The 13910-nt window shown below is 42.5% G+C and overlaps 1 protein-coding gene across 1 annotated transcript; it reads left to right on the top strand.

The window, feature by feature from the left end:
- The first annotated feature begins 1785 nt into the window (after positions 1-1785).
- On the top strand, positions 1786-13622 carry LOC108891773 (GTP-binding protein Di-Ras1). Its single transcript, XM_018689088.2, has 4 exons — positions 1786-1997; positions 7315-7499; positions 7645-7815; positions 8875-13622. The coding sequence occupies exons 2-4, from the start codon at positions 7362-7364 to the stop codon at positions 9163-9165; spliced, it is 600 nt and encodes a 199-aa protein (XP_018544604.1). The 5' UTR covers positions 1786-1997; positions 7315-7361; the 3' UTR covers positions 9166-13622.
- Positions 13623-13910: the final 288 nt, after the last annotated feature.

Genomic DNA, 13910 nt, shown 5'->3' with positions numbered 1-13910 from the left:
TTTTAAATTAATTTATGATCTAATTGTTACTTCCTGGAGTGGGAGGAGCTTCAGTCTCAGGTGTTGGAGCTTCTCCCAGGTGTTTCAGTTTGTGCAGGTTTTCTCCTCAGGCTGATAAATGAGGTACAACAGTGTGAGTGTGAGTCTGGCGCCCCCTGCTGCTCGTTAAAGGGCAGGTTCACAGTTTCTGAACATGTAAAGGTTTAATCCTCGTGCTCACACCTGACGTCAGTTAGTCTGTGTGCATCTTCCAAAGCTACAGTCTCTCTACCACACTGCACCTTAAACAGCGCCCTCTGTCGACCAGGTTCTACTCACATGCACATTCACAGGCCACACAACATCAACTGCATCTACTATAAATAAGGCAAATATTCAGAAGAGTTTTCTGTTTGTGTAAAAAGGCCTGACACTAAAACATAAAGGAGCACACAGTCCACAAGACATAAGAAATAATAATAATAAAAAGTCAGTCATTTTAAAGGTAAAGAAACAGATTTCCATCCAGATCTTTGTTTCCTCGGTGTAGTACTCCAACTCTCCACCAGAGGGCGCCACAGGTTTGTATTTGTTTCCTGCTGCAGCTTCAAGACTTTTCTATTATTTTACATTTTCATAAACATCCAGCAGCAGATTTACTGTCTGAATCTCATCCCCACGCCTCATGTAGCAACAATCAATAATCACTTATTGATCATTTATCGCTGTGAGTCTTCAACTTTACGTTATGTAACATGAGGAGGCAGCTTTACATTTAGAAGTGAAATAACTGGAGTGGATGTTTGACTCATCAACACGTTCACTCAGTTTTATGTAAATAAAATAGAAATAGATGAATTATTGATGAGTTATTGATGAATTATTGATGAGTTATTGATGAATTATTGATGAGTTATTGATGAATTATTGATGAATTATTCCTGGAAATAAAAATCAAAGCTGCTGCAGGTTGAAGTGTTTGACTCCAACACGTCTGTTCAGAATAAAGAGAATCAGTGTTTCATTGGTTCTAAATGATCTGCTCCTGTTTTCTAAAATAAATCACAGTGAGTCAGTAACTGATACAATAATAATAAGATATTTTATTTCTAAAGCACTTATAAACACAATAATTAATTTTTCTTATATTTATCAATAATCAATCAATAAAGTCACATTAAAACTGATATTGTCATTTTGATATGAATAATTGGTCAGTATCTTTGTACAGGTTGAGTTAATGGTTCAGTGAAAGTTATTGATTTGAGAAACATCAGTTATTAAAATATAAACATGACTGTTTACGTGTCACGTGTCTCTGACGTGATTTATTTTTCACTCGATTCTATTTTTCCTGCTGATGACGTGTCAGAGTGACGCTGATGGACGTGAAGGTGTGGAGGGAAAATGTATTTTTACTTTGGAGGAGGAGGATGCTGAGAGAACACGGTGGAAGCTGAGAGTCACACTTCCGGTTGGCAATTATAGCCTTCAAAATAAAAGTGCAAACGCCTCATTTTTATTGATTTTATTTATTGTTGCTCTTATTTTGCTCGGCATCAAAATGTTTCATCTTCCACAGTGAGACCAGACCAAACCTGCTCTCTGATGAAGACTGAACTTAGAGTCTTTATATGGTTTATTTTATTTAATTGTATGTGTTTTAATTTGAATTTCTCTCTGTTACATTTGTTTGGTTTGTATTTTGGAAGTGAAGGTTGTAGTTGGTGTGTGAGTAAATAGAAACGAGGCTTTTATTTTGAAAACCAACCGAGGAAAAGCGAGCGGAAGTCTTGATTCCTGTTTTTGTCAGTGGAGCAGAGGAAGGAGGTGATGGAGGGAGGAGGAGGAGGAGGAGGAAGAGGAGGGCTGATGTGTGCTGATCAGCAGCAGGTCTGATGATGATGATGATGATGATGATGATGCTGTGAGTCAGAGCCGAGGGTTCAGGATGCTCAGAGCCGCTCCGGAGTAGACAAACCCCGCACACACAGACCGAGAGGATCCGCGGAGACACGGTGAGTCCACATCACACCCACACCGAGCACCGAGCACCGACCCTCACACACCGGCAAACACGCCCTGACAGCGGGGAGAGAGGCAGACAGCAGCCCGGCACCTGAGCTCCACAGCCGGGCTGATTTCTCTCTCTCTCTCTCTCTCTCTCTCTCTCTCTCTCTCTCTCTCTCTCTGTGTGTGTGTGTGTGTGTGTGTGATGGTGCACGTTCATCCAGGTTATTTGGGCGCGCGTGCCCGTCAGTGCGCGTGCCCGGCCGGTCCTTACTATCGGAGCGGAGTCAGACTGATTAACATGATGTGAGGAGATAATGAGTCTGGAGCTGCCGCTGATTGAAACTGAGAACAAAGCAGCGGGTCAGCTGAGGGCGTGCACGTGCGCGCGCGCGCTGTTTAAGTATGTTTAGTGTCGTGACGCCAGAAAGAACACGAGTCCAACACGAGCAGAGTCAGTCAGAGTCACAGATTATAAAGATCATTAAAGGTGTAGCTGCCTTTAGAAACACTGTCAGTACGGAGTCCTGGAGGGGTCAGAGAGAGAACAAATATTTATATTGTGATATTTAAATACATATATTGAACTGAAATACTATTTGTTCCCATGTTTTAATTCATTCATGCTCATGTTTTAATGTATTCATTTGCATGTTTCACTGTTTCATTAGTATGTTTTACTATTTTGTTGTCAGGTTATGATTCATTTGCACGTTTAGAAAACAGACATGTGACCACTCTGGGCCTCCGTAGATCAGCACTGACAGAGCCATGAGTTAAATTAACACGGTGTAACTTCAGCGAGCAGCGGCGCCCTCTGCAGGCACCACGTCATAACCAACGCTGCTGCTGCTCGTGCACAGGAAGTGGGAGGGTGTAAAGAGGACAGTGGGAGTGAAATGATGGAAGGTACATGCTAACGCTACAGAGCAGAGACGGGCTAACGGCCTGAGATGTTAGCTTCTCTGCAGCTAACATGCAGCTAACCTCAACCTGCGTCTGTCGGTGTTCAGCGTTGTGATATTTGCTTTTATAGACCTGAAACGTTAATGAGCACAGTGGGGTTGATGCATCATTTTAAAACGCTAGGCTAGGCTAACTACAACTCTCCAGTCCTCAGTGCGTTACTCTGCCTTTAAGTGATTTTCAGCAGCAGAACAGAAAGTCTGTCGATGTGTTGACCAGTGAAACACAGTCCAAAGGTGAACTGTCTGTGTTTCCTGTTTCCTGTCAGAGATGAACGCTGGTTTCCAACGACTCGTCTGTTGAACTGATGATCAGTGTTACAGAACACTGTGTCCTCAGAGAGCAGCACGTCAGTACAAACTGAACTGAGTGAGAATAATGTGACGAGTCGAAGTGAAGGTGTGAAACTGCAGCAGCTTGTTGTTACTGACACACACACACACACACACACACACACACTCCAGCGTTTTGTCTCCAGCTCTGGTAAAGACTGAATCCCTGTGGACCTGCAGCCTCTCAGCAGAAAACACCACAGTGTGTGTGTGTGTGAGACGTTGACACACTCTGATGTTAAACTGCAGGAATATCACACAACTTGTGTTGTTTCTTTTCCTGTCAGTGTGTAAACACACACCTGAGTCCACCTCCAGCTTCAGCAGGTAAAAGAGCTGCAGACATGTGAACGGATCGTTGGCTGCAAAGATAAAACCCTGTTACTTTCAGCATTCAGCTTGTTTAACAGAAGCTGTTCACTGCTGGTTTAGAAACAAGCTGCAAACACAACAATAAGCTGATTTATTCTGTTGATCTGCTGAGTCTTCAGTGTTAGCTCTCGGGCTAATCACACTGGAATCACGTGTCAACATAAAGTTAGAATAATGCTGATGCCTGTGAATGAGTGAACATCAGGATGTGTCAGTGTTTCTTGCTAGATCGTTAGAGAAGCCTAACTGACAGTAACTGACAGTAAATCGCTATCACTCTTTATCACAGTGCATATAAAATATAACACAAGTCAGAAACATATGATCTATCCAGGGACATGATGAAAACTAAAGGCCAGTTTATATTAATGTGTTGAATCGATGCTGTAGTACTGCATAGCTGCGTAAGCAACGCCGCAGTCTAACGTACAACTCCTTACGTCACAGCAATGCAGACCACATCACCTGTGATTGGTCGGCTCGTTCACCGTCTCCTCCTACGTCTTCTCTAGCTGCAACATGAAGGAACTCAACACGGTGGCACAGAAACTCCACTGCCCTCTAGTGTTCTGGTGGTGTAACTACAGAGCGACACCAAGCACGAGTGGAGGTCGTTCATCAGTCCTACACCGGAATATAAACCAAGCTTCAGAGGGAGGAAGTAGAGCTGAGTGATTCATAGACCTGACTCTGACCCAGAGCTTCATCAGGTCTCATCACTGTCTCTGTCACACTCACCAATCAGGAGTGGCCTGAGTCAGAAACGCCGCTAACAAAAACACGGTGAGGGAAAATGGCCGCCGCCTCAGAGGAGACAGGTCGACAGCTCTGTCTGTAAGTCTCTGTGACGTCTCAGATGGACAGACGGAGACCACAGACAGCTCCATCATGTGTAAACTGAACTGGACTTGACTTTCAAATATTACATCGCAGACCTGATCACAGTCAGATCTTTTATTTTTAAACCATTCAGCTCTAATCACAGGTGGTGTAAAAACATCTCTTCTCGCTTCACTGCTCGTAGTTTATCAGTTTCCTGCTCTGTCTGCTGGACGGAGGCTTCCTGTCCTCAGCTGTGGCGTTCACTGACAGTGAGTTGAGTCTGTTTCAGACCTGGGTGTATTTCATGGTGAAGTTTCAGTCTCCTGTGTGTGATGATGCTGTAAACTGTAAAGATGGAAATGTTCTCCTCTCGTGTGTTTGTGATGAGAGCAGATTTATTTCTGTCGGTCGGTCGGTGGTGTTTTCCCTGCCGCCCGCCTCCGCACAGGAAGTGACGCGACGAAGATGTGGGCAGGCAGGTAACCATGACAACGGCCCCGCTGATGATGACATGTTTGCACTCCTCTCTGGCTGTCTGTCTCTGTCACCGTCGCCACCGGCCAACACCAGAACGACTCTGTGTGTGTGTGTGTGGTGTGTGTGTGTGTGTGAGATTGATTAACGAGCTGCTGATTAGTCACCGGGCTGAATGTGTGGTGGAGATAAGCAGCGGTGACGTCGGTGACTGTGACAGCAGCTGATCTGAAGTCAGTCCTGACAGACGAGATGTCAGGGTTCAGAGAAGCAGAGACAGGTTTTTATTTTCTCCTACAAATTTAAAGCTTTTAAATCAGAGGCAGCGTCTGAATGAAGGACCTCGAAGATGTTTGAAGATGTTTGAGGTGTTTTAAATGATGAGGTGGATCTCAGGATCAAACTGAATCAGTGTGTGTGTTTCTTCTCTGCCACTCATCAGCAGTGTCTCCTCTCTCCTCTGTAATGAGATGCAGAGCACTAATCAATGCTCGTTAGTCATTCTGAGGGGGGCTCACAGCTCTGCATGCTGGGAAACTCCCCCGAGGCTTTCACTCCGTGTTTTTAATTCGTTCCCACTTGTCACATTTTCTGTGAATACGCTCGCAGAGTTCAGAGAGGACGAGGCAGCGTCCACGTGTTTCACTCACTGAAGGTTTAAATGTCACAGAGAGAGAGTGTCTGCAAACAGCTGCTGCTGAGACCAACTGTGAACTAAACACCAACCTGCAGACGAAAAGGAGAAAACTGTCAGATAATCTGTACACAAGCATTTTCACAGGTAAACTGAAGCATCCATCCTGAACTAAAACTCAGGGTCGCAGTAGTTACTCAGCAGTTAGCCTACTGCTGCTGAGTGGCTGCCATTTGTTTGTTCAACTCCTCCAAATTAAACTTTATTATTTATCTTTTTTCAACACTGGATCTAATAACACACGTCTTTAACAGTGTGTGTTGTTCAGTTTCAGGCAACTTCATTTATTGGATGATGATGATGATGATGAATCTTTGAGAGAAGGAAAGTGTTAATTCAACAGGACTGAACTGTGAATTTAACTCATGGATTTCTGATTAAACAATATATTTAAAGCACAGATGGGATTTGGAGTCAGAACGATGCAAATGAAAAAGATCTCTGAAGGATTTTAATCAGTATATTTCATGGTGTGTTAGAGAGCAGGGTTTAAATTCTATGTTTTAAATTTGTAATTAGATCTAAGTGCAGGACACTTTGCTTCATAATAAAACATATTTAACAGTTCATGCATATTTAAACATATAATGTCGTGGGGAGGGAAAGTGCCCATTCAGCAGAACAGATTATTTTGACTGAACCACATGTTTTTATCTGTTAAACTGTGTTGTTTCCTAACGTGAAGCAAAAAGTAGCATAAGTCAACTACTGGCTAACGTTTTAGCTGCTACTCTGCATTAGCTAATCAGAGCCAAAAAGTTACTGAAATGAACCTTAATCAGGTTTATGTTCAGCTGCTGAACTGAACCAAACTGTTTTAAATTAAACTGAATCAAACAGCTGCTTAAATTAACTAAAGGTGAATTATTAGCTGCTCTGGACCTGATTGTTTTGGTCGCTAAATTTAACCAAACTAACCCACAGAGTCTGAGCAGCTGCTGAAATAAACTGTTAACTAACCACACTGAATCAGAAGGTCATTAACTGACCTAAACAAACAGTCCCTGGAATGAAGTGTTCACTTGTTTGACTGTTTCAGCTTCTTAACTGAACTGGCATCTGGACTGTTAACGGTTGGTTGGACCTAATGAGACATCCAGCAGGTGGACTGGACCACAGCCACTCAGAGTCATTTCATGCTCACTGTGATGGAGATAATCTGCACTTGAAGGAGGTCTCTGGTCCAGCTGAAGGACTCTGCTGCTTCTCCCAGAATAAAAACACCAGAGTGGTTTTCATTTAGCAGTTACTGCTGATGGCACTCACACTAATTATATTCACATCATTTGTCTGTTGCCGCCTCGCTCTGCCTCATGTTTCCCAGCTGATCATCATCTCCCACATTCTCTCTCACTCCACACTTCAATACGTTTGCATGTGTTTAATACATTTACTAATTTATTGTCTCGTGTTGTTAATTGGTGAAGATGCTCAGTTAAAAATCTAAACCTCATTCACATTAAATTTCCTCAGACTCAGTGTTATCTAAATCTGACTGTTTTTAAATTAAAAATTAAAACAATAAAATGTAATTACATTCAACAGGATTCAGTTTGACTCCACACAGATTAATTCTTAAATTGTGGGGAACATGGGGACGGCTTTTAAACTACTTTTTTATTTTATATTAACTTTTATTTTGAAATTCCTTCCTCTCTTCCTCAGCATACAGGTGATTCATCCAGAGCAGCAGGTGGACTCAAAATCCCAGAATGCCAGAGCAGAGTAACGACTACCGGGTGGTGGTGTTTGGAGCCGGTGGGGTGGGGAAGAGCTCGCTGGTCCTTCGATTTGTTAAAGGCACCTTCAGAGACACCTACATCCCCACTGTGGAGGACACGTACAGACAGGTGCGACATGACACTGTGACATGACACTAGGAGTTTTAATGTCAGACCTGAGGTGGAGCAGCTGCTGTGAAGCCTGTTGAAGAGGTTAATATCTGCCCTGTTGAATTATTGATCAGAGCCTGTTGTCTCTGCGGCGTCTCTGCAGGTGATCAGCTGTGATAAGAGCGTCTGCACGCTGCAGATCACCGACACGACAGGAAGTCACCAGTTTCCCGCCATGCAGCGTCTGTCCATCTCCAAAGGCCACGCCTTCATCCTAGTCTACTCCATCACCAGCCGTCAGTCACTGGAGGAGCTCAAACCCATTTACCAACAGGTCACTGTCCTCAGTTTAGAGATAATCATTTTACCCTGAAGATTAATGTTCATGTTTTTTTCTTTGTCTGATGTTAGTGGGGTGAAGTGGAGCCTCTCCACTGACGGGGCTAGAAAACCCTGACAGTGTGTCAGGTTGTTGCAAATGCAACGATGTGCTCCTATGTCCACATAGACTGCGTAAAGTTTCTTTTATGCTAAACCTTTTCTTCCATTTTGCATGTACAGTGATTATTATATACAGACGGGATACACTCAGTGAATCGAATTTCAACCAAAATTGTGATTTGAACTAATGTGATTATCAAACCACAAAGGCTGCGATTATTTTTCTAGCTCCTGATTCTGACCCAGTGGTTCATCAGGTCTTATCAGGTCTTAACAGTCATAACAAAAAACACCTGGAAGGAAGCTTGTGGTGAGGAAAATGGCCGCCGCCTCAGAAGAGACAGGTCAACAACTCGCCACGTTAAGAGACAGAAAAGCTCCTAGTGTTGCAAGTGTCTGTAAATTCAGAGAAGGCCAGGCATCGATCCCAAAGGTCTGAAAGTCAGAACAAATTATCAGCGTTATTTTTTAACACATGCTATCTGTTGGCAGTGGCTCTGTTGACGGGGAGGATATCCTTAGTCCTCTCCTCTGTATGTAGATTTATAGACCACCAAATGCTGCTCAGTCCAGAATGGACAAGGGTCTGAATACAAAGACACGTTCCACACATTCACACTACAAAACATGAAGCCGACCTGAAGTTTTTCTCAGCCAAGTCCTAAGACATGAGACATTTTGCAAGTCTTTCATTGTTGATGTTTAAATCATAATTGTCTCAGTTTGGGTTTTTACATTCAGTCACAAATTTGTTTAATGCACCTACTCTGTGCTGTTTTTCAAAATGTAAGTTTGTGGGAGCAGGTAGATGTTGAACAGATGAGGCTCCAGACTGGAGCCTTGGGGAACTCTGGAAAGTGCTTTACAAAGAGGAATAAAAACAAAGAAAAACACAGAGACAATTTGTGCTCAGACAAACAGTCCTGACTGACCCGATCCCTTGTCTCTCCAGGTTCTGGCCATCAAGGGCAGTGTAGAGTCCATTCCCATCATGCTCGTGGGCAACAAGAGCGACGAGACGGCCCAGCGCGAGGTGGAGACGAAGGAGGGTGAGGCTCAGGCCACAGCCTGGAAGTGTGCCTTCATGGAGACGTCGGCCAAGATGAACTCCAACGTGAAGGAACTGTTCCAGGAGCTGCTGGCCCTGGAGAAGAAGAGGGACATGAGCCTGAGCATCGACGGCAAACGATCGGGAAAACAGAAGCGAGCCGACAAGCTGAAGGGGAAGTGTAGCGTCATGTAGAGCGAACGGTGGCGGCGGCAGCGGACTCGCTGTGGAAACAGCAGAGGAGGAGGTGGCAGGAGGGAGGGGGAGTCTGCTGATGACTCCCATAGAGACTCCCCCTCCCATCTTACCCTGACTCTCAATCAGTGAAGACAGGTCTTCTTCTTTGGTGGCGCTCCTCTTCTGTCTGTCTGTCTGAACATTGAAGCCCAGAGGAACAAAATAACAAGATTTGACTGATAATGGAAACTGGAATATTTATACCAGGGCCTCGGGGTCCTCGTGGCCCTGAACTGGATTGTGTTTGTGGCCCCAAAATACTATTTTACATGTTCAGCCGTTGCCACCATTAACAATCATCCCAACAATACTGTAATAAAGGAATACTCCACTGATTTTATTGTGAATGTTGGGCTAATCCTGAATGTAACCCTTATTTAGACGAGCAAAGGTCCTTCAAATATACAACATATTCACAGAGAAAATATATTTTTCTGTTTAAAGTCAAGCTCTGCAGTGGACAAATACTAAGACCCAAACCTGTAGACCCAAGCCTGACTTAGATCAGAACCTGATCTGAAAGCTGTATATTCATTTCATCATTTACTGACTGTTAGCATGGCAGGCTAATGCAGCACATTGGCTACACTCTTTCTCTGCGTCATGAATCTCCTTGCAAGACATGACACCAAACCCAGAACCAAACAAAGACCAGAGTTTAATGACTACGACCCTCTCTGACAGGTTTTCACCAATATCTCTCTTTCCCTTGGCCTCCACCCCGTTTGGTTTTGTTGTATTTTGTTTTACCTGTGTCTCAGTTCTAATAACTAACCTGAAACCGACAAGACATCTCGATGCTTTGTTGGAACCTGTTGGGTTCAAGCCTGGTAGCAGAACTTTAGATACAACCACCAAACCCCAACTCAATTACACAAATAGCTACACAATCAACCAACATTTGTGTGGCTAATGTTTTAGCATGCTAAAGTCTGTGTTGTGTTTGAGCAGGCTTAAATTTTTGTCTTACAAATGTCAAAACAACATATGTAAAGTAGAGAACAAACTAAAAAATGGCCACTGTTACGGCTGGAAAGCAACAGTCGAAAATTAAACATCCTCATTTCAATCCAGTAAATTACAAACTTTTCTCTTTGACGTGTTGTTTTGTTTTGTCCTGACCGATCAGTAGCAAGTGATAAATCTGTCCCACTCATTTTTAAGTGGCAGTTTGTCTTGTTGATTGAAGAAATGTTGATTTAATAGTAGTTACATCATTTTACTGTTATGTTGACTTGTGTTTCTGTTCCTTTTTTTCATGAACGTACCAACTGCCTACCCTCAAGTTTTCAAATATCCCTTTTACCTACGCTTTACCCTTTTGAATCTCTAAATACTCTTGGCATTTATTCATTTTACTGAGAAACAAAGCAAAGCCCACAGCATGAGATGGAAATCAGTTTGGGTAATTCAGCATTATTATGTCTCTCAGGCATCATCTCAGTTCCCATCAGATGTTCACTTATTGGCAGCAGCATTTCCCACATGCAGTCTGGTTGCTGCCCCCTGGTGGCCAATGAGAGCACTGGTTTAATTTTTGGATCTCAGCGACCACATCCTGTGGCAGTCTTGATGACTTCTGACCGCATATTGATCATAAATGCAGCCATTAGAAAGATGATCAGATAAGTGAGGAAAGCAGTGAAGTATTCCTTTATCTAATAAGAGTAATAACATTTCCATTATGATTCCCTTCTTGGTGGTTGTGACCTTAAACGACAGGATGTTTTCAGCTGAGTCGACTCTGCTTCCTGCTGTCATTAGATGAACAGGAAAACTGTCTTCACCCTCCACAGAAACACACTGACAGTGGAGTGTTAGGTGGTCTGATGAGCTGATGGACTGCAGTGGAAACAGCAGACGCTCTCATGTTAACACACCAGGAACCTTTATAAAGGCTTTAATGATTTCCACAAGCACAAGCCGGCCTTCCACTCTGTTTTCATCTGTCAGACTCATTGGAGAAAACATCTGTTAGCATCAACATGTGGCTGCTGATGGAGCAGCGGTGGAAGCATGCCGCTGTGGGAACTGTGTACATGATTTAAAGCAACGGTCCAATATGTTGGGATCATTAGGAAGCACCTCCAGAGTCAGATGGATTTTGGTTTTATCTTTGTGTGTCCAGCAGTGAGACCTATGCAGGATGTGTTTAGCTTATAGCTTAGCAGCAGGGGGTAAATGTTAGCCTAGCATTGAGCTCCAGGTCTGATTTACATGTTGGATCTGGGTAGCTTGTTGGGTTTAGATGCTTTTCCCTGAATCTGTACAGCGGAGGTGGAGGGTGTAAAGTTAGCACTGCCCACAGAGCCACAATAGAAGATATTTATGGGAAACAGACCAGGTTGAAATTTATCAGAATCTTCCTCATCTTGTGTCCAGGATTAATCTCTACACTGAGATCCACCTGAAACATCTGACTCTGGAGAACATGGCTGTAAAAAAGAGGAGTGTACGTTGTGTGTGCAGTCGCTGTATATTTAAAATGCCTTTCCTACCACTTTACTTGACGGTTTTTTGTATATTACCTGAACATAAGTGAGCTTAAAACTTTTTGAAGCACAAACAAACTAGAGGCAGAGATCCGATAAGCACATGTTCATCCTGAAAACCTCCTCAGACCTGTTGTTTAGCAGAGCATCCATGCTGATCACATTTTATGCACTTTTGGAAAAAATCCTCCATGTGTTTAATTTGACTGTAAAAAGCTTTTTAACACATTTTGTGTCTGAAACATCTCCACACCTCCCTGTTCACATCACTCTGGCTTTAGCAATATTAAAAATGGCTGCACTTTGTTTGTAGGGAGCGTCGGGACTGCAGGAGAGAAAACAGAGTCACAGGAAATCACTGTAACAGCTTTTTATTTTTCTGTCTCAGCAGCTGTTTATAACCTGGCCACATTAATGCAGCTACATTTTCATTAGTGTGAGATTTAAATGTCAAGCCACATAAAAACTGTGGTTCCCTGGAGTTTGTACTAAAACTGGTGCTGCTTTATTTTAGTGATTCATAATGTTCAGACTGTTTCACCAGAGGCAAAAAAAAAAACACTGCTGTAGTTCGAATGGCAAAACACTGAAAGTACCTGTAGTGGATGTGCATTGTACAACTGTGTAAGTAGCAATATTACAAGTTGTTTTAGCTTCACAAAACCTCTGGAGGAGTTCAGATGGATGGATCCACTCATGGTTTATTTCCCACCCAACGTCAGTGCTGGTTTCTCATGATAACCATCTTCACCTGGACAGAAGTCATTGTTTTAAAGCCACAGTCCAACCATAGGATTGTGTCTTTATTGGGGGGAAATGTCAACCAATTTTCTGGACTTGGTCGTTTCCTAATAACTTCATATGAGCAGAATGACACTGTACATAATATTAAACCAGTTATAGGGAAAGAGTTTAGTTGGCTGTGTCGATTTTGTAATCTGTTGTGGAATTCCAGATTTTGAATTTTCTCCCAAGTAAATATTTATTATCAACTGATTTATTAGAAACTATTTTGTAACATACAATAGACTGAACTTTATGCTTTCCTATAGACAGCTTCTGCCTGTTCAACTGACGGGCTGTGCACTGACTGTAAAATGGTGGCCACACCACCATCCATCCATCCATACCTCCTAGCTTATCCTTTGCAGGGTTGTTGTTGTCTGTAAAGAATTACAATTTCTGTGAAATGGAAAAATGTCTGGAAATGCTTGTGGCCTCGATTGTTTTTGGTTTGAAAACAGATCAACCAGATCAACAAATCCACCAGAACAGGTGACAGGTAAGAGGCAGGTTTACAGGTCAGGAGCTGGAACACAACAGCATCAAACAACACTGACAATCAGAGACAGGGACTCAAACGGGCTGGTTTATATACTGTGGGGTTTGATGAGGAAATAAGGAACAGGTGTGTCTGACTGAGGACAGGTGTGCAGAGAGAAGCAGGGTCAGGTGACTGGAAAGGTTTGGGGAACCTGGAATATCTCACATTTAAATTTTTTTTTAACTCTTCAGTTTTATTTCCTGTAAAACTCATCTCCCCGGATTAAAGTCTAAATATGGTTTTAAAACCTTCCAAGTATGTAATTCAAATGGAAAGCCTTTTTAATTAATGTTAATTTATTTTGCTTTAAATCAAATAAAATTCTAGGATATTTGAAAATATCCACATCAGAAATCTAATGTGTAATATGAGTGTGATCTGAGGATCATTTAAACAGCAGAGAAACATCATTAACAGGGTTTTTTTTAAAGGCTGAAGGTTGTTTCATCCTCTTTCGTCCTTGGCTGTTATTTTGGATAAACTGTGACTGGAGTCCCAGTGATGCTCTGTTCTGTGGCTTCACATTTGTTTTGTGGGTAAATGGAAACTATTCTCATGTGAAGAAACTGAATAAAAACAGCGCTGTTGTACAGAAAACACCTCTGGTCCTGTAATGCACCGCTCAGAGAAACAATGAACCTGAATACCAACATCATCACAGTCACACAATTAACAAACACGTGGAAACATCAACACCTGTTGTGTTCTCAATGTGTGTTCTTTAATAATTATCCTAATTATAATGGACAGATTTACAAATTTTAAAATATAGAATTATTTAAACAAGTTTGTACAAAGGTTATAACTGACATTACTGTCTGCAGCAGGCATGAAAACTATTTAAGGCTTTTGTAAACAACACGTCAGACTTTTTAAAATCTTCTGAG

The sequence above is a fragment of the Lates calcarifer genome, unplaced genomic scaffold, assembly GCF_001640805.2.
Source record: "Lates calcarifer isolate ASB-BC8 unplaced genomic scaffold, TLL_Latcal_v3 _unitig_2017_quiver_672, whole genome shotgun sequence".
Classification (NCBI taxonomy): Eukaryota; Metazoa; Chordata; class Actinopteri; family Centropomidae; genus Lates; species Lates calcarifer.
The sequence above is the reverse complement of the archived record's forward strand: the minus strand, read 5'-3'. Positions and strand labels throughout refer to the sequence as shown.

What these genes read in the sequence shown, in the direction of transcription:
- LOC108891773 (XM_018689088.2), top strand. Translation starts at nt 7,362, where the DNA reads ATGCCAGAGCAGAGTAACGACTACCGGGTGGTGGTGTTTGGAGCCGGT. An exon ending in TGGAGGACACGTACAGACAG is followed by an intron (nt 7,500 to 7,644) that starts GTGCGACATGAC and finishes GCGTCTCTGCAG; the next exon opens with GTGATCAGCTGTGATAAGAG. An exon ending in TCAAACCCATTTACCAACAG is followed by an intron (nt 7,816 to 8,874) that starts GTCACTGTCCTC and finishes TTGTCTCTCCAG; the next exon opens with GTTCTGGCCATCAAGGGCAG.